This window comes from Balearica regulorum, chromosome 1 (genome assembly GCF_011004875.1).
Source record: "Balearica regulorum gibbericeps isolate bBalReg1 chromosome 1, bBalReg1.pri, whole genome shotgun sequence".
Classification (NCBI taxonomy): domain Eukaryota; kingdom Metazoa; phylum Chordata; class Aves; order Gruiformes; family Gruidae; genus Balearica; species Balearica regulorum.
The window spans coordinates 206,154,342-206,174,378 of NC_046184.1; the positions used below are offsets into that span (position 1 = coordinate 206,154,342).

The 20,037-nt window shown below is 39.5% G+C and overlaps 1 protein-coding gene and 1 long non-coding RNA gene across 6 annotated transcripts in view; both read left to right on the forward strand.

Moving 5' to 3' along the window:
• Window positions 1-18,345, forward strand: part of LOC142599932 (uncharacterized) — a 146,296-nt gene extending 127,951 nt beyond the window's left edge. Inside the window, exon 2 of the long non-coding RNA XR_012833429.1 lies at window positions 16,959-18,345. This is a non-coding gene — a long non-coding RNA (uncharacterized LOC142599932). The remainder of the gene's footprint in view (window positions 1-16,958) is intronic.
• Window positions 872-18,345, forward strand: CCDC82 (coiled-coil domain containing 82). 5 transcript variants are annotated; one of them, XM_075742355.1, is made up of 8 exons: window positions 872-1,006; window positions 1,639-2,216; window positions 2,841-3,060; window positions 4,296-4,388; window positions 6,445-6,569; window positions 7,425-7,595; window positions 15,015-15,200; window positions 15,765-18,345. In XM_075742355.1, exons 2-8 carry the CDS (start codon window positions 1,671-1,673, stop codon window positions 15,828-15,830), a joined length of 1,407 nt encoding a protein of 468 aa, XP_075598470.1. In that variant the 5' UTR covers window positions 872-1,006; window positions 1,639-1,670; the 3' UTR covers window positions 15,831-18,345. The 5 variants fall into 5 exon arrangements, with proteins under 5 accessions (XP_075598470.1, XP_075598474.1, XP_075598472.1 ...); XM_075742357.1 differs by having other exon boundaries at window positions 939-1,006; window positions 1,664-2,216; XM_075742356.1 differs by lacking the exon at window positions 872-1,006 and adding an exon at window positions 1,053-1,551.
• Window positions 18,346-20,037: the final 1,692 nt, after the last annotated feature.

Below are 20,037 nucleotides of genomic sequence, written 5' to 3' on the forward strand. Positions count from 1 at the left end.
ATAGAAGTTTTATTAAAGCGACAGATACAAAGAGTTCAGAATTGCCATTGATAAATGCACTTACTGCAATAGCACTAATATGCGATTATAATTATAATGCTAGCAAAATACTATCCCAGGTACTCTTCACCAAAAGATGAAGGTGCAATGCTTAGCAAGAAGGCGTCCCTGTCGTGGGTGGAGGAGAAGGAGCAAAGTTTGTCGACTGCCTGTTCGGGGTCTTCGATTTCTTCCCTCCCCCCGGGGGTAACTTCCTCAATATCCTTTATGCCCCAACCTTAGCTGTTCCTTCCCAGGGGTGACATTTAACATGATTCAGGTGGAGAGACAACTACTATAGTCACCTATGTTAGCATGTACTCCTTTTAGCTCATTACAGTATTTAGAGGCATCAACTTTAATATTCATTTCACAGATAATGAAGCAAAAGGTCTCACTCCAGGCACCGTGGTCTTCAAAATTCTGCATAGAAACCATCTATCTGTTTATTCCTCATTCTCTAGCCAGAACAGGGCCGTCTTGCTGCCCTAAAACTCCTTTGGCTGCTTCTCATACCAACCTTGCAGATCTCCATCCACAATGTTTGCATAAGAGATAAACAGACACCGGTGTTTTTAACCTCTTCTGTGCAACTGTCACAAAACTCATACAGATTTTCCTCAGGAACGCATCCAGGGCGAGCACAAACGCGACCACAACTAAACCACCACACTAACGCTGCTTCAAACCTGCCGGCTGAGGCGCCGGAAGGGAGGAGAGCGAGGCTGCTGCCCCCGGCAGGTGGCAGGACTCGAACCCGCCACCTCCGGCTCTCAGCACTGCGCGCCAGCCCGCAGAGCCCGGGCACACCATGTGACACCCATTCCTCCACCATAGCCTGTCGGCACTTCCGTAAATATCGCGGCAGTTGAGTGACAGGGTGCGACAGCCAATCGCGGCGCGCGAGGTTCCGGAGGCGGTAGTCTCTCCTCAGCGGCTCCAGCGCCGAACCGCGGGAACGTTAACGGTAAAAGTAACGGCTGCTGCGCGAGCTGCCGAGGGACGGGGAGGGGGAGGGGGGAAGGCTTGTTTGTGTCATGGCCGCGACAGCCCTCGGGTGGGATGGGCTCTGCTGGCTCGGGCCGCTCTGTAGAGTCGGGAGCGGGCCGCGACAGCTGGGCGCGACCCGCCTCAGAGCGCCTCTGCCCGCTGCGGGGCGGGCAGGTAGGGGTAGGCCCGTCACCCTGTGCGAGGTGGTCCCTTCCCAGCTGAGGGAGGGCTGTGGAGGCAGGGCCGCTCTTCAGTGAGGCCTGATGGTAATGATCCCGAACGAGCGATGTACGCTGCTCCTCGGGAGCTGGGAAGCTCTCTGCCTCAGCTGTAGGCTTCCAGTTTTGGACGGGATGATGGGATCTGTAGCTGCACTTCAGGCCTGATTTTTCCACTTCATTCATGCTGGGTGTGGACAGTTTTGCTCTTCTACAGTTTTTGAGTCAGGTATATCTTCTTTAGAAGTTAGTGTGCATGCGTAGTTTTGTTTGGTGCCAGTTTCTGCGTGTGTCTCAATAATTGGTAAGTCATAAGTGTATCTGATAAAATATGTGTGCCATTGTACTTTTTTTTTAATGGCATAATGAAATAAGTGCTTTTTTCTACCAGTTTATATTTTGGTGTGTTGTCACAGCCTTCCAATGGAGATAAAAGCAGTTGTCAGAAGATATGAAACAAGAAATAAGACAACAGGAACAGAACTGTCATCCAAATCCCGAGTTGATTGGAGACGCACTAGGAGGGAGCTCATACTACTTGACAGCGATGATGAATCCTCACGTACCTCTGAGGAGGAAGAGGCTACCACATCAGAAGATGAAGTAGATGAAAAAGATGAAGCTGTTCTGAAGAACAGCTTTTCGGATCAGGAAAAGAAAAGCCATGACGGGGAAGTAACAGAAGATGGTGAGGATGAGTGCGTCATGCCTGGAAAGCGTAAAAGATTGAACACCTCTGTCTTGTATGACAGTGATGAAAGTGAGGACAGTGATATACTTGTTAGAAAAGTTTTTGCTAAACGCCGCTGTATAATGGATGAAGATGAGAGTTCTGAAGAACAGCAACCTGATAAAATCTGCTCTACAGAAAATGTTTCTACTAATAGGAAACAGAAAGTGTTTGCAAAATTGAAAGAACTTGCAACACAAAGAGCAACTCGGAGATCCTGCAGCGGTGAAAATTGTGAGGTCTGGATTTTATCTTTGAAATTCAGTTGGAGAAAATAATGTAGGGGAAGGCAAAGACATAGATATAAATCAGTGGGATTTTATTTACTTTGGTTTTGTTTTTCTTAATGACAAGTCAGTAGTTCTGTCACATTTTAACAGTTGTCACGTTAACTAGATAACAATATTGACTGCTGAAAACCTTTAGTTTTAATCACTGAGGATGTCAAAATTTCCTTTCATTTACTCTTTCAGGCATTCTAATGACTAAGCCGCTTAGAACACAGGTATATCTTCTCTGCATAGTCAGAATGGAAAAACTTCTTTATAATTCCTTTTTTTTTCCTGTAAAGAAGAGACACAAGATGACTATCAAATGATTTTTATCAAGAAGCAAAATACCTGCTGAAGTAACTTAGAGATCTCATGTTAGCTTAATTCCTACATAGACTGAAAAGAGGTACATGGAGATGGCTGATTTAAAGCTGAAAGTAATTGTCATCTAGTACAGAGTGATGTATTTTTTGGAAACATTATTTCTTGTTCATTGAACAAATAGTATTATTAGAAAGTCAAAAGTCTTATCCAGTATATGTGGTATTTCGTCAGTGCAAACACTGAAATACTTTTTTGAAATTTAATTAGGATTCTGGTGATGAAGCAGAAGTGGAATCACTCTGTCACTTGTCCCTCACACCAACAGAAGGTAGTGAAACTGACAGTGACAGCATGAAAGATTTTATAGTAGAGGAAGAGGAAGATGATGATGATGACAACACAGAGCACATAAAGAGTGAAAAACAGCCACAACAGAAGGAACTAAATACATCAAATAGCGAGTTGCTGGCATACTACATCCCACGCTGTAAGATCAAACTTAGTGAGAATTCTGATGTATAACATGCTTGTAGTGCTGTAATAAATATTAATGGACTGTAAATATAAATACTTTGTCATAGGATATGATAGTTTAAAAGCAGATTCCTAAAAGGCTTCAATTTATTGTGGAAGTACTCTGATTTCTACAGTAAACTGTTACAGTCTTTCTGTATCTTACTAAAGGGAGGGTGTAATTTGAGGGGAAGGAAGGGAGCCATTCGCTCATCCCTCCCCTGCAAAGGGATGGGGAGGAGAATGGAAAAAAACTCGTGGGTTGGGATAAAGACAGTTTAATAGGATAATAAAGGAAGAGAATAATAAGAATAATGTTAACAAACCAAGTGATGCACAAATGCAATTGCTCACCACATGCAGAAGGAAAAAAACAACAAACCCTGATACCCAGTCTGTTTCCGAGCAGCAGTTCTGCCTACTGGCTAGCTTTCCCAGTTATATCCAGAGCACATCATTATATGGCAGGGAATATCCCCTTGGCCAGGCTGGGCCAGCTGTCCTGGCTGTGCTCTCCCAGCTTCTTGTGCACCTGGTAGGGTGTGAGAAGCTGAAAAGTCATTGACTGAGTGTAAACACTACAACTACCTAGCAACAACTGAAAACATCAGTGTGTTATCAGCGTATTCTCATACTAAATCCAAACCACAGCACTGTACCAGCTACTAGAAAGAAAATTAACTCTATCTCAGCTGAAACATTTTTCATATTTTGTTGTTCAGAAGCAGGTATGTACTGACTGGACAGTCAGTGCTAGTGTAGATGGTCTCAAGCATTTGTGGTATTTCTTCCCCAGTAAAGACCTGAGCAGAACTGTGTGTATTTGAAAGAAAGTTAGAAAAAAGAAGAAACAAGCAAAACAAGCATAAATATGGCCTTCGCTGGTTTGCATTATTTCCTGCTATTCATAGAACAAATTACTGTCTTCTTTTAGTGTTTGTAGCTCTTACTGTGGGCTCTTGCTGAAAGGGTGTGTGACTTTAGGATGCTAAAATTCATTAAGATGGGATGAGAAGCACTATTTAAAGGCAAGGTCTTAAGGGTGTGGATATTGTACATTGAAATTCTTTTCAGATCCATATTTAAATGACTTTAAAATTCTGAATTTACAATAATAGAAAAAATAATTCCTACAGTATTTTTAACATTGCTTACACTTTTTTTTTCTTTTTTTTTTTTTTAATTCTGGTTATATTGCTTTCTTCCCAGTATCTCGCTGTGATCATTCTGTACACTTTAAAAGAATAGTAAAGGCTTTCCTCATAAATGCAATTGATGACACTTTTCTGAGCTCATTATATGGTAAGTAAATTGCATTAAATAATATAATAGTGCATTCAAAGTTATGCAAAGTTATTCTAGGGAAAGATGTGTCTTCTGATTAGAATATAGGACTGAGAGTCCTGAGATCTGTTCTTAGTTTTGCTGCTCTGTAACTTTGGGGGAAAACCAAAACCTATCTGAAAAGGATAGAGTAATTTTGGAAAAATGTGAAGATTTAATTCTTTTAAGCCTAGAAGGCATCCTGAGGTGTAGGGAAGTGTTTTTTGTGTTACTGAGCAGTAGTAACAGTTCCAACATGAAAGTGAAATTAATTTCAAAGTAGGTATCTCAATGAAAACATTGCAAAGTGAGCTGATTTGTCAAAATGTCACATGCTCTATAGCTTTTTCTGATGAATTTGATAGATAATAAATAATTTTAATTATGGAGATTATTCCACATCTTGTTTTTTTTTTCTTTTCCTTTTTTTTAACATTTGTGCTTTCAAGTAAGTAAATTTCAGCTGCAGTCAGTACTTCTTGTCTTGTTCTTGCTGAGGAAATGCTTTTTGGCATTTGGCCTAGTTGGGCTGAATGGCAACCTCACATGCAGTTTCAGAAGCACTGTAAAGACGAGATTAATGAGAGGACTGGCAGTGTCAGGTTTTGGAAGGAGTCAGCAAAGTGCCAAAGAGAGGAAGTTTTGGTGTCATCAGGAGCTAAGGGAAGGGAGAAACTGAAGTACACTGCAGACTTCAGAATAAAGGCTGTGTATTTTTGGAGCTAAAAATTTCTTTCATCTACCACTGCTAGTTCTTTCAGGTGTTAGTTTTGTTTTGTTTGTTTTACCAAGTGAAAACAAGCTTATGAGAAGCAATAAGTAAACTTTGCCAGTTTTATGTTTTAATAGCTTCCTTCTGTTTCAAATTGTATCTGCTCTACAAAACTAAACTTATTGCCAAGGTGCTGGAAGTAAAGCAGCTGTGTGGGTGATTTGGAGGTTGCATTCGATTCGATCTTTCTGAAGAACATTGTATGGTATGAACATAGCCTAGCATTACAAAGAGAGATTTTTATAACACCAAATGGATTTTTCTGCATTAAATGGAAGTGAATCTGTTAATTAGTTCGAATCAAGAGCAGCCACTTTAGTATTAGAGTTCAGACTTGCTTTTTATTGTGAGGGATTTTTATGGTCTAGCACAGCCTCTTCAAGCTTTTAGTATAGCTGACACTGAATATGTGTGTGTAAAGTGTATATGGAAAAACAATTAATTGTAATTATTGTGACTATAATGATAATGACAATTAACTGGTTTTATGTAGAAATTTAGATAGCCAGTGGTCCTTCTCAGTCTGTTCCTTTGATAACAGCATTGCTAAAAGACTGGGGAAGGTGACTGAGTTAATTTATATGTCTGTACATGCTGAAGCTCGAGACAGTACAAATTGGCCTGCATCAGTGAAAGTCCTGTTTAATTCTTGGAATCCAACACATATTTGGGAGACAGTTGTGGAATAGTGGTAGTTTTACGCATCCTCATTCTTGTTTATTTCTGTTGCTTGAGTAAGTATTTGGAAGTACTTATGCTGCCTAACTCAAGGCATCTGACTGTGCTGCTGAAGTACAAAGGCCAGTTTCTATGTGTTCTTTATAAATGAGTGAGAATTGTCAATATTTCTGCTGTGAAGCAGCTCAGGGCAGTTTGTTTTCATGGATTGCAGCCTCCTCCTTTATACATTATGAACAGCTTGCATAAAGTGGACAAAAAGCAAGGCACTTCCCCCTTTCCCTTTTCCATTCTTTTAAATGGGATCGAGTGAATGGGCCTCCAGCTTTTCACTTTAGTCTTGATAGTAGAGTTTATTCATGTACCTCTTGTGATACAGACTTTTAAAATAATTAAATACATCAGTTTATCAAAGATGCATGGATCACTTTTATGGATAACAGTATCAAAAGTATTCAGTAATAATATATTAAAATAGTGCATAGTTCTTAATATGCAGAAGCATAATGTCTTTGAAAATTTTATTTGAAGAAACTTGTGCAACATAGGGTGGTCAGCAAATTAGTAATGACTCTCACTGAACAGATGGAACAAGACAAAAGCAGTATGCGCAAGATATGTTGCTCTCACTCCATTATTTGGATGACCGCTTCATTCAGCCTCGTCTTGAGAACTTAATCTCTAGAAGTCGCTGGAAAGATCGATACAAGGTATGTAGCTTCCACTTTACACAGTGAAGTGGGTTCCAAATCATATTATTACTGACAGATTTTTTTCTTATACTGTAATTCTCAGTAAAGGTACAATAATCGCTATAATTCTATATACTTTTTAAATAGAAACTCATGGTTATTTATGTAACTTGTTTTGATATTTATAAATATCAAAAGTATTATATGTGTTTACAATCAGATAAACATTGAGGTAACAGAACAGAATCTGTTCTCAGTTACCTGAATGCTTCTCCTGCTAACTTCAGCAGATGACTTTCTGAGGATTTTTTGTGACTTGCTAAACGTTATAACAAAATTTCTTGCTCCTCCCACAAAAAGACAAACCAATATGTTCATAATGAACCTTCTATTACTTTAAAAAAAAAAAGTCAATATGCAGTAACATAGTCATTGCATGTGAATTACTAGAACAGTATTAGTGCCATAGGTGTGGTGATCTAATAATCACTGTAATAATGGAGTATGGACGGTGGAGAGATACAGTGTATTTATTTGAATTAGACTGACTGATACAGTTGCACCCCCTCCGAAAAAAAAACTCACCCCCTCCGAAAAAAAAAAAGAGATGAGAGAAAAATAAGTGTCAGGATGCAGGAGCCATTCTTTAGGCCTGAAGCCAAAAGAAGGAGTTAATGGATTAGAACTGAGTGAAGTGTTGGAAAATGATTGAGAAGGTATATGATCATAGCTGAATGGTGAAAGACTTCAGATTTGAATCTCTTTGGTTTCTCTTGTTCTAATTTACTGTGAGTACAGAGTACTCACCAGCCTATTTGAAGTATCTTTCCATTTACAGAGATTCTTTAATGTTATTTGAAATCTCTTTTTCAGGAGCGTGTGGATTGTTACCCAGATGTTCGCATCATCTTGAAAAATCCAAAAAATATGTCTTGTCAGGCCTGTGAATTGAATCGCTATTGCAAGTTTAATGTGCTGCTCTCTGGAAAGCTTTATAATAGTAGAACTTTGGAAGCAGATGACTTCATGTCAGATGACAAGCAGGTAACTTCAAACAAACACCCTATATAATTATTTTTAAGCTTTGTCTAGTGTTACAGAAAATCATACAAAGAATAGAAATCCTATCAAAATACCTAATGTCTATAATGCTACAGGCAAGAGTTAAGTTACTGTATTTCCATGTCTAAACCCTATTAAATTTTAAAATATGAGGACCATTTTGCAGTTCGGAGGAGTATAATCTTGGATTTAGCCAGGAATTATGAAGGAAGCTCCTATGAAACTTAAAAGGATGAATAGAGGCATTCCCCCCCCTGCTCCCCACCCCTCCATCCTTTCTTATATCTTGGGAAAGAGGTAATGAAAAGTATCCTCAAATAAACCTAACTTTTATCAAGAAAATAAATCTGTTGTTTTTCTATGACCTTTGTTTTTGCCTGCATCACAATGATCCGTGATCCCCACTTTTGCCACTTAATATTAGTATCTGATGCAGCATATGTACTTGCACTGCACTGAATGCTAGTAAGTATACCCAACCATGAGCTGTACTTCATAATAAAAAAGATAAAGGGCTCTAAGACATATGATAGGGTTTAATGATAACTCTTACCTTCAAGTCAAAAATGACATTTGCCTCAATTTTTCCTCTGCTTCAAATCTTTACAGTCTTGAGTTTCATCCAGTGCAAGAAGGAAACTCTAGGTACATGGCATCCTACACATCCTACTCAGCATGCTTATCTTTTGTGGTGCATGGGGAGGCAGTTTGTGTGTCAAAGAGGCTGGCAGCACACATGTAGATCCACATACTAACCAAAGTTCTAATATGAGCACTCAATCAGTTATTTCTAAACCAGTTTTTTGTTTTGTCAGGTAACATTTAAGAGAAGATTGGAAATCCTAAAGCGGATGCGTATCTTAAAGAAAGGAAAACCAGTGGTAAATTACACAACTGACTGATGGTCTGCACATGCCTGGCATTCCTGGTTTTCGCCAAGTACCTGAGAAATGCTATGATTTTTTTTTTTTAATCTCAAATAGATCCTATCTCCGTATGCCAGGAGTCTGAGGCTTTAAATCAAGAATGACATTTCCCTCAGATTTACATATATTCTAAACATCAGAATGCCTTTTCACCGAAATTAGATCACTTGAAAGCCCTTTACCTTTATGTGTGCCTATTATGCTCCTAAGACTTTCCCAGCAGGAATCTTGCATTGATTAGCTTTCAGAAACATTCTAAAAGGGACTTTCTGTTCTCATCTTCATTGAATGATTGTTTTCTATTTTGTTGCAAGTAAGGTTTTTTCTACGTTGGGTCACTAGGTTTGCCTGTGCATAGTACGCCTCTAGCATTTGGAGTGTGCATGTGCACTCCAACTGTTCTTGTTTGATCGATGTCAGAACATTGAGTGAAATAATGCCACTGTCATTCTGATAGTCCAAGTGCAGCCTAGTCAGAATATACTGCTTCATTCTTTGGATTTTTTCACATCTGCTCTTTCCCATGTAGCTCTTCACCCAGGGCAAAGTATCTTGACATCTCAGTTGCATTGACACTTGAGATTGCTGGTATCCTTTTGAGAAGACTTGTTCCTAACTACTTCAGTACATTTTATTAGAGCCTTTTTTTCATTACAGCATTATCAGAACTACTCATCCAAACTAGAAAACATTTCCATTTAGGTAGTCTTGTATGTTTTTCTCACTCAGTTGTCTCTGCTAGGACATTTTGGATTAAATTGTATTTTTGGAATGAAACACATCTTTCATGTTGTACATGATGTTGGACTAGACAGTCATTTTAGGTGACCTGAGCAGTCAATTTTGTTATATTTCACAGTTGAGACTTTTGGAAGACCTCAGCTCTTAAGAACCTGGGTGTTCCTAAAATTTAGGGATCTTCCCTTCAAATTTACAGCTACAAGTAATTGTTATGATTAGGTATGCATATGGTCTTCTTAACTAATGTCATTCATGACCTCTTATGATAAAGCACACAATTTGTCAAGAATAAAATATTGCTACAGTTATGTACCAAGCTGTTACCCAAATTCTGCCTTTCTTCTCTTTCAGGAGGTATAGAAGGTAAATTCCTTTTCTTTGTGAGTGTAAAAGAATTTCTGAATACAGCTGAAGTTCCTCACAGTATTTGCTGAAAAGTGTCAGAACAAGTTTTATTTACAATACATTTTGAAATGGAGTATAATAGGATTTCTTATATAAAAATAAAGTGAAGCCCTCATCAGACTGGAAGTGCACCTTACTGAAGCTCAAGCCTATATTGTTTGGATCTTTGCAAATATTCCACCTTAGAAATTTGAGGGGCATCAGTGTGATTATCATTATGTCATATTGGGCTCTGCGTGTAACAGAGAATCTAGGAAAATTTATGCCACGTTTTTTCTTAAATAGATTACGGATCCTTCTGAGCAGCAGTTGTTCATACACTGTTTTGGTAACTCTGTGTGTGCATGATAGTCGAGAGAGCAAGGCTTTTCCAGCAAAGGCTTTTCCCCGAGTTTATTGCAGGAAAGCACTAAGTCCTTGGCAATCATACTAGCACTGATACTGCAGTCCATCATACAGTTATTGTTTTTCCTTACGTACAGGTCTCTAAATGTAGATCACTAATTTAAAAATTTTCATTTTTTCATGGGAAGTGTGTGCCTTACCTAACCAGAAGTAATAAGTGAACTAGCACAAGAATTTAATCTTTACTCAACTTCCAACTTAACTGTGGAAATAACAGTAGCAATTCCCTCACTGCTGTCCAAACGTTGTCCTACATAAAGCATTGACTATCATAGAATCATAGAATGGTTTGGGTTGGAAGGGACCTTAAAGATCATCTAGTTCCAACCCTCCACTAGACCATGTTGCCCAAAGCCTCATCCAGTCTGGTCTTAAACACTTCCAGGGATGGGGCCTCCACAACCTCTCTGGGCAACTTCTTCCAGTGCCTCACCACCCTCGCAGTAAAGAATTTCTAACATCTGATCTAAATCGACCCTCCTTCAGCTTAAACCCATTACCCCTTGTCCTGTCACTGCACTGCCTCATAAACAGTCCCTCACCAGCTTTCCTGTAGGCCCCTTCAGGTACTGGTAAACTGCAATTAGATCTCCCCGGAGCTGCCTTTTCTCCAGGCTGAACAACCCCAACTCTCTCAGCCTGTCCTCATAGCAGAGGTGCTCCAGCCCTCTCATCAGCTTTGTGGCCTCCTCTGGACTCTCTCCAACAGCTCCATGTCTCTCCTGTACTGGGGCCCCCAGAGCTGGACGCAGTACTCCAGGTGGGGTCTCACAAGAGCGGAGTAGAGGGGCAGGATCACCTCCCTCGACCTGCTGGTCACACTTTGTGTGATGCAGCCCAGGACACAGTTGGCTTTCTGGGCTGCAAGCGCACACTGCCGTCTCATGTTGAGCTTCTCATCAATCAATACCCCCCAGTCCTTCTCCTCAGGGCTGCTTTCAATCCATTCCTCGCCCAGCCTGTAGTTGTGCTTGGGATTGCTCTGACCCATGTGCAGGACCTTGCACTTGGCCTTGTTGAACTTCATGCGGTTCGCACAGGCCCACCTCTCCAGCCTGTCAAAGTCCCTCTGGATGGCATCCCTTCCCTCCAGCGTGTCAACCACACCACACAGCTTGGTGTCGTCAGCAAACTTGCTGGAGGTGCACTCGATCCCGCTGTCCATGTTGCCAACAAAGATGTTAAACAGTGCTGGTCCCAGTACTGACCCCTGAGGAACGCCACTCGTCACTGTTCTCCACTTGGACATTGACTATTTTTTACTTTGGGAAAAACTTGACATATCCTACTGAACATTGAACTAACTTGCTAGTTCGATTTTGTCCTCTTCATCTTAAGAGTAGAAAATGAGAGCTTTTTTTGCCCTGTGTACCCCAGCATCTGGTGAGATGCCTGCTATGTGCATGCTCAGTATGGCTCAGGGGCTGTAGAACAGACCCAGGAGAGAGTTACTGATAGTGTTTTTGTAATGCAACATTCGTGTTCTATGGTGACCTGTAATTTAGACAGCTTAAGGTACTGTTCTCAAGTAGTCTTTGAAGTTCTCCTGGCAATGCGTTGATCAACTTGTCCTGCCAAGTGGGAAAAAAAAAAAGGAGGGGAAAAAAAAATTTAAAAAGGCACACAGAGCTACATAAAAGTAGCACTTTAAGAACTTAATTGACTGAAAGAGAAGGCAGTTCAGCACTGGCAGATCAGATTGAATGGAAACACGTAGTTGGACCATTTTCTACAGTTTTATTTGAAAATACCCGAGAAAAGTGGAGAGAACAAAAACAGACCTCCAACCCTCCTCTTCTGCATAAAACTTTCCTTTTCTCTCATCTCTGAAGTATTCTGCTTTGCCAGTAGAAAGAGAAGAGAAACAGCTGTTCAAGTTTTGCTTAGGCTTGCAGTGATTGTTCTGAGTGTAGCTGCCAATTCTCATTCCTCTGTGGTCAGGGAGAATTGAACAGTTTAGAGGTACAGATGTCCCCCACACTTCTTCGCTCCTGTGTCACCTGGATTATAAACTGTTTTCCACTCTCAATCTCGGTGTTCTGCTTCTGTTTTTAATCATGCTTAGAGGACATGAATTCAGTCACTACATGTTGTGCTATTGTCAGGCTGTGCTCCTGCATTCCATACAAAGTGATTTAACACAACTTTGGCTGATATGGCCAGCTTGAGTAGATAAGTTAAGCATTAGGACAGAGTCACTGAGAACTGCAAGGGGAAAAAATCAGAGTGAGTACAGTACTGAGATTCTTTCCAAAGCTGTGTTCTGAAATAGCATTGTATTTTTAGACAATCTTTCTTGCTTTAAAAATGCAACACGTAATTACATTTTATGATATTTAGCTATTTGCCTCTGGCATTTCTCCAATGTAGAAATACTTTACACCTTGCACATAAATGAGCTATGAAGCTCATTGCCACATGATACTTTAGAAGCGAAAAGTGTTAGTGGGTCCCAAAATGGATTAGACAGGTTATTGAGGAAGCTTCTCCCACACTATGGAACATCATAGTTGCGATGATACAGACTGTCTTAACTGTTGACTGCTAGAAGCTGTATGGTAATGTTATGATCATTCTGGTGTTTCTCCTGCATCTTCTACTAACTTGCTAAGTATCTCCTGCGAGCTGTTGTTACAGGGGAAGAACTGGGCCGTCAGTTTGATGCAGAATGGTTATCTCCTGTTATACATCACATAATGTTCCAGATGCTGCACCTTGTTGCTCAGGATACTTGGAAAATTATGACATGCTCTATGAAACAGTTCAGTTCTTGATTGTTTCAGTATTTGAAATGGTACTTCTGGAAATTTGAATGAATCAAGGTTATGCATTAGTTAGTAGGTCTTGCACTTCAGAAGCACCTATAGCAGCACACACAAGCCTTAGATTTTTAGCAGGAGAGTAGGAAGTGGAGCTGCGTATAGGTACATGTGCATGATCAGTAAAGATTTGCAATATAGTAATAGGAATTTTTTATCTCAAGATGGTTAAAATTTCAGTTGATAACCATCTACTGTAAGCCAGATCAAAAGTTCTTTAAGTGAGTGTGTCTCTTGACTTCAGTGATGTTACATCTGCTTACATCAGTTGAGCTACTGGTGAATATATTTAAGAAATTAAATATATTCATGTATTTAAGAAAATATATAAATAATACATGTAAATACAAAATTTGTTTATATAATCTTTATAAATACGAATATGCTTTTCTGTTACTGTCGTTGTCGGTAGGTACTGCTAATGTGAGGTTGTACAGGTTTTGGGGAAGTGCTCACAAATGTAAACCTTTGGTCATGCATTCAGAAAAGCTTCCTGAAAATGCGGGTTGTAAGCATTGATTAAAACTTAAACTTCTTATAATGGAAAAGAGTATTCAGATTATTACCAGTGGCAACAATAAACGGTGTCACTGTTGTGGCTCAGAAGGATCATTTTGCAATATATATCATGGTTGGTTTTTTGATATATGTGCATGTAATCTGAAATAGCAATACAATTGCAGTTCGCATTACTGATGCAAAGAGCTTTGACCTTTAGCCATTTATCTGGTTCTTACTCACAAAGGTGTGACAAGACATCAGTCCAAAACAATGCTGCCCCTGAAGGATAAGTCAATGATGGTGGGTTTTTTTCAGTAAAACCAAATCAGTTTCTCCTGTATGTATCAGGAGCTGAACTTCTTTACGCTTGTATTAATTATGTTGCTTTTGAATATGAAAAACCTGGCCTCTGAAAACCAGCCAGATATAGATTTCCTACCTGACAGGCTTTGTCTCCGTGAGTCAGAGTAGTAACCTGTGGGTCATTTACAGGGGATAGATTCCTCTTCTGATTTGCCATTCTATGTACTTGAACTACTTCTCTTGTGGAAATGGGACAAAACTTACTCCTGTGAAACACAGGATGTCCTTAAATGCAGATGAACTTTGAATCTTTCTCCCTCACCACACCTCAGATTTCACATACTCTAAGTGAAGATTTAGGATTGCCAAAGAATCTTGTAACCAGTATATTAGTCAATATTTTCAGGTAAACACCTTCACCACTTAACATCTTTGTATAAAATCTGAGTTCAAGGCATGTGAAAATATTTGCCTGTATTTAATGTTAGTGCTGATAGATGATAATGAAACTACACTGTTCCTTGCTCTGATTATGTATTTGCATGTGTATTTACTATTTGTTTATCTATAAATACTGCTGCAAAGAAAACTGTTAAGTAAAACAGTTCTGCCTTTTCTGCATGAAAACTGTAAAAGTAAAACTGGTAATACCTGGGAGATGCAGAGGCTTTGATTTCTGCAGCATTATGGCCTAGCTATACCTCCCAGACAGTTACAGATTAACATTTGCATTGTATAAAACCTCGGGTTTCAGGGTTTATTTTTATGAAATCCATTCTCTCTCTATTAAATATGTTTCTAGGCATATATTTATATTCATATGTATTTATTGAAAAAATCTTGAATGTTACGCATTCTACAAAGTGCTAGAACTGGTGTTTCATGTCCCTAGGAAGTACTACATATTAAGCAAAAGTAATCAAATAATTTCTCTTCCTCTGCTTTCACAATGTGATGGTTGTCTAAAATGCTAGTGATTTTGTAACAAAGTTCCACCAGGAGATATGAAAGATACTACCAATGATAAACATGGTTGCACTGGCAAGAAAACAGTACTGATAAGCTGCCATTGCATAGACTTGCTGGCTGCCTGCTTGCTCAAAAATTATTCTGCTGTGGCTGTGAAAACTACATGGTTTTGTGCTGATTTTATGCATGTAGTGTCATTCTGTTTATTTCGTTATTCAAAAATTCTGACTAGACTGACTGATAAAATCTTACTAGACTGACTTAGCTGTTGTTTATAATGTCAAGATAATCGCAATTGTATCAGAGAGAATGATTTGTTCACTTTGACCTAGGTTTTGAAGGTTGGCATGGTGTGTGCAAATCGTACAAGAGTTTATCATAATCTGAAGCACTTCAAATACAAGTTGTATGTGGATTGCAGCTCCATTACTGAGTTGGATGGTGTTAAGGATGAACCAGTCAAAGACACAGTTGAACGACTTTTCAGCCAGTTGGAAGGCAGTGGGTGGATTCAGAAGGTATGACTGAGTTACTTGGTATATCCTTTTCCAAGTAGATAAAAGTAAGCTGAGATAATATGTCTGATTTAATTGATCAGTTCTGAATTACTGGGCTTCCATAATGTAACTCGGCTAACCAGTCATGCACTTCTGCTGGCCCAGTCTCTCAAACAGTGGTATGCTGCTGCGTTCAAACAGAGTTTGTCTCAGCTTTTGACATGAAGCTTTTTGACAGCTGCCTGATCTCTGGGCGGTGGTGGGCAGGCTCCTGTTTCGTTTGAAAACAGCAACACAACAAACTCAGGCTGTAACTTAGAAAGATTGGAAGCACGTACGTGAGGCACAGCAAGAATATTTTACTGTTCTGTTTACACTGGAGTACTTTGACTTACTCAGAAACACTTTATGAACTATTTTAAGACAACTTGTAGTACAGTTGCGTTTAGCAAGCTTTCAGATATCGTTGCTTCTGAATTGTTATTGGCATGCTTGTTAATGTAGTGAAGAAAAAGAAAAAACAGTCTTTATGTAATTCAGTTATTAAACATTGATAAAATAATACAGGTTTTATTTTATTTGCAGAAGTATAATGATCTTGAAGCCTACATGAATGATGCAGACAGTTTCCAAGAAGAGAAAATGGATTAAGTGGTCATACAGCTCTTTGAAAGACATCTTGGAAAAATTTGAGTGGCCTGCTTTATCTGCATGCGCTTTATCTCTGCTTGGTCTTCAGGATTCTTTTTAGGCTGTGTTATAGGTCAATTCACATGCCTTTAAACTACTGTTTCACAATGCACTGTATCTTTTTTTCTCATCTGTGTCAATAATAACCCCAAAAATTTACCAAATCAGTCCTTCCAGTCTTACTGCATAGGTCACTTTAAGTTTCCTTCTGTTCTTAAAAATAACACCTCAATATTTGTTTACTTGTGAAATAAAACTTAGACCTATTTATATTGAGCCGCATCGCAGGGGAGGTAGGAGATGCCGAGACCTTTTGAAGTAGGTATATTTGGAAAGGTAAGGCTGTGTTATACAAGAACTTATGACGTGCATCTTACCTTCCCCATTACATGCAAGTAAGTCCAACCATTTAGAATGGTAGTTACGATAAACAGGACCCAAATGCAAAGATCTATTTCCCCTCTGAGGAATCAGTATAGACTGTTGCAAGGCAACAGAGGAAGTATTCTGCGGTCCTGACTACATTTACAGCACGATAATTCATCCCTCTCTTTAGAGAGTAGGTGATGAGTCACATTATAGGCGTCATTCAGACTGAGTCTGGCTCAGCCATCTAAATGAACACTTGGGCCCACAGTGCTGTCTCTGATATGCAGCTGTGGCAATTTACTGAGATTTTAAACATCAAATTAGGTTGTGCAAATATAATGGCAACAACTCGCAGCAACTAAAAAATTAAGAGATTGGATTAATGTGGCTGTGCAAGATAAGCAAGAGTTCTTCCAGCATAACTTAACAGGAAGTAGAAGTTACTCGGAATTGTGATGCATGGCTTCCCTGAATTGCGTGAAGCCCAAATCGGAGGTCTTTGGAGTCAGGGGAGTAGATTTTTGAGGAGTTAGGAAGCACTGTATTGTCCATTCTGAAAAACTGGACATGACCCAGCAACGTACACACACAGCCCAAAAAGCCAGTTGTGTCCTGAGCTGCATCAAAAGAAACGTGGCCATCAGGTCAGAGAGGTGATTCTGCCCCTCTGCTCTCGTGAGACCCCGCCTGGAGTACTGCGTCCAGGTCTGGGGGCCCCAGTACAAGACAGACATGGAGCTGTTGGAGAGAGTCCAGAGGAGGCCACCAAAATGTTCGTAGGGTTGGAGCAGCTCTTCTGTGAAGACAGGCTGAGAGAGTTGGAATTGTTCAGCCTGGAGAAGAGAAGGCTCCGAGGAGACCTTATAGCGGCCTTTCAATATATAAAGGGGGCTCATAAGAAAGCTGGAGGGACCGTTTACCAAGGCCTGTTGTGATAGGACAAGGGGCAACAGTTTTAAACTGAAAGAGGATAGGTATAAATGGACATAAGGAAGAATATTTTTACAGTGAGGGTGGTGAGGCACTGGAACAGGTTGCCCAGAGAAGCTGTGGATGCCCCATCCTTGGAAGTGTTTAAGACCAGGCTGGATGGGGCTTTGGGCAACCTGGTCTAGTGGAAGATGTCCCTGGCCGTGATGATCTTTTAGTCCCTTCCAACCCAAACCATTCTATGATTCTGTCCCTGTGATTTGTGCTGCGTGTAAAATTGATTATGTGTAGCCTAAGATGCATGGCGCAGAGTTTTGAATCAGCTAGGAACTGTTCCTACATCCTGCTGTATGCACATACTCTTTTATATAGTCTTTTGCAGCTGAGCAACTTACTAAAAGGGAAAATACTGTTAACACTAGATTCTTTTAACAAGTTGGTTTCTCAGAAACAGGACTAATGAAACCTAATTCCTCATGGATTTGTCCATAAGAAGTCCCCACATTCGCTACGCCACTCTACGAGTGACCAGTACGCTGATCAGCTAGGCAACTGCTGCCAGGTGTATCACTTTAATTGGCTGTTTTCCATAGAAGCTGTACCTTAGGTTTGTCATTCAGTACCCTTTTTCCAGCATTCATTGTAAGAAATGAACTGCTTTTATATTTTAAGGGGTTGAAATTCAGCAATGGTTTATAAGCTATTAGAGTGAGCTAATACCGTCGGTTCTCCACTGTACCCCATTCAGATACAAGATTTACAAACCAAAATGAAAAGTCCCAGGAAACAGATTGAGACTTACTCTCAAGTAAACTTATGTTGAAGATATTATTTCCATACCTTAACTGTGAGTTAGATAATGTAAATATTCTGAGATTTGATGTATCTTATACCTGTCTCCCTGGTTACCAAAGCTGAAGAAATTCTGTTTGCTCTTCTTTTTCCTTCTTCATCCCTGTCCTGCTGGGAACGCACCCATCACCTTAAAAGTACTCAGGAATCCATCTTGGATATATCCCTTTTAGGAAAAGTAATGCCCCTTGATGCCCCACTTCTTTCTGTTAGCAAAATCTCTGTACACTTTTGTTGGCTTCTCTAGAATAATAACATTTATGTTTGGTGTAACTTTATTCTTACAAAGGAAAATTGTTCTGAAATAAATGGGGTTTGTACCACATAATGGAGTATGGAGCAGTTCCTGACTGGTCTTAATTTCTGCGTCCTTCTGAATTTTCTGAAAACTCTTGAGAATGTATGATTTTTATTTAAAAATTTTGCTATCAAAATGAATGGTCAATTTCTCAGTTTGCCACATTTAAGCTGTTTGCTACCAAATTAAAAAAAAATAAGTTTGGGAAATTTTGGCTTGCTGATTACTGATAATATTTCAAGAATAGATATATTTTGATTGAAATTGAAAATTGGCAAATTGTTCCATTGATGACTTTTACTCATTTATTCATATCTACCATACCCCAGATCGTGTTTCTAACCTCCTTGTCATTCACCTAGAAAGTGTGAGCTGTCTACTTCTTTCTTGTTCCTGCAGGCATTTTTTTCCCCACAGATCTTCTGTTTTTCTGTCTCTAACAGCAATACAGAAGTATCCTGTTGGAGTTTCTTGGACTAATCTTGTCTGTGGCATCACCAGTTGGACTAAGAGAATGCCTAGAATTGACCTCACTGATTTCTGTTTCAGTAGGCAACTGATACTTGATCCAGCTTGGCAGGGGCTGACATAATGTTTGTGTGGGGGGGTATGTGTCTTTCTTGAACTTCGATATTCCTCTCACTGAGATTGGAGGAAGTGATAATATTTTTGTGGCTGTTGTTTTAGCTGAAGAGTTTCTACAAGACAGAGAATGTGAAGTATCATTACATTATGTTTGCATTTGTCTTCACCACAGGAAATGAAAAGATTGTTTAGAAGGGCCATATATGTAAAAATTTAGATCAAATTTTCCCGGACAGTCTGTAAATGCTAGTACTTGTACAGCATGGAGTGCAGAGAGGACTCATCCCTGAGCCTTTCATGTCCAACTGGAGTAAGAATATTTGTAGCCGAAAGATTCTGTGCAAATATCTAATGATGGGAGAAGTCAGAAATCGAAGCAGTCTTTCATCCTTCTTTGCCCACATTAGAGAATTTGAAAGCAGTTAGGGGGTGAGAGGATATAACATTTGTTCTGATAGGACATTTTTAATTGCCTTTATTGTTAATTTTTGAAGAGTAGCTCTAATTAAAATAATGTACCTGTCTTAATGGAACAATGAAGAGAGCTCAGTATGTGATTAGACTTGAAGGAGATGATTAACGATCATACTTGGAAATTACTTTAGTTCCTGTAAGGTTTTGATAACCTGCTCTAGTTTAAATTCTGTAACTGGAGACTGTGATAGCGATAAAGTTCACACGAGGTATTTACGCACAGGACCAGGCTTACTAAGGTGACGTACCCCTGGAAGAGAAGGCCCTTTTCGGTCTGTATTCTGTGTCCAGTTCTTGCAGTGAAGGATGAAAAGAAGTGATTTTTCTGCCAGTGTCCTTCAGTATTTGGAAAGAGAGTAATTTGTGGATCAAACGGGATGGTGAACTTTGCTAATAGTAGATAGCTGTTACTGTCATTTTTTCGACAGTGAAGGCTTCTCCTGTTTCCAAAAATCAGCTATTTCTAGCAGTTCAGCAGGCAATTACAGGCAATTCCCATGCTTAACTCCTCTAGTTTACTTTTATTTGGATAAATAAAGACTTGTAGTTTTATCCTTCTTTAAGTCTGTCTGGATAAACAGAGTGGGTGTGTTAGATAAACACATGTAAATACAATACCACTCCAAGAGAAATATCCAGCATACACAAAATAGACTTTAT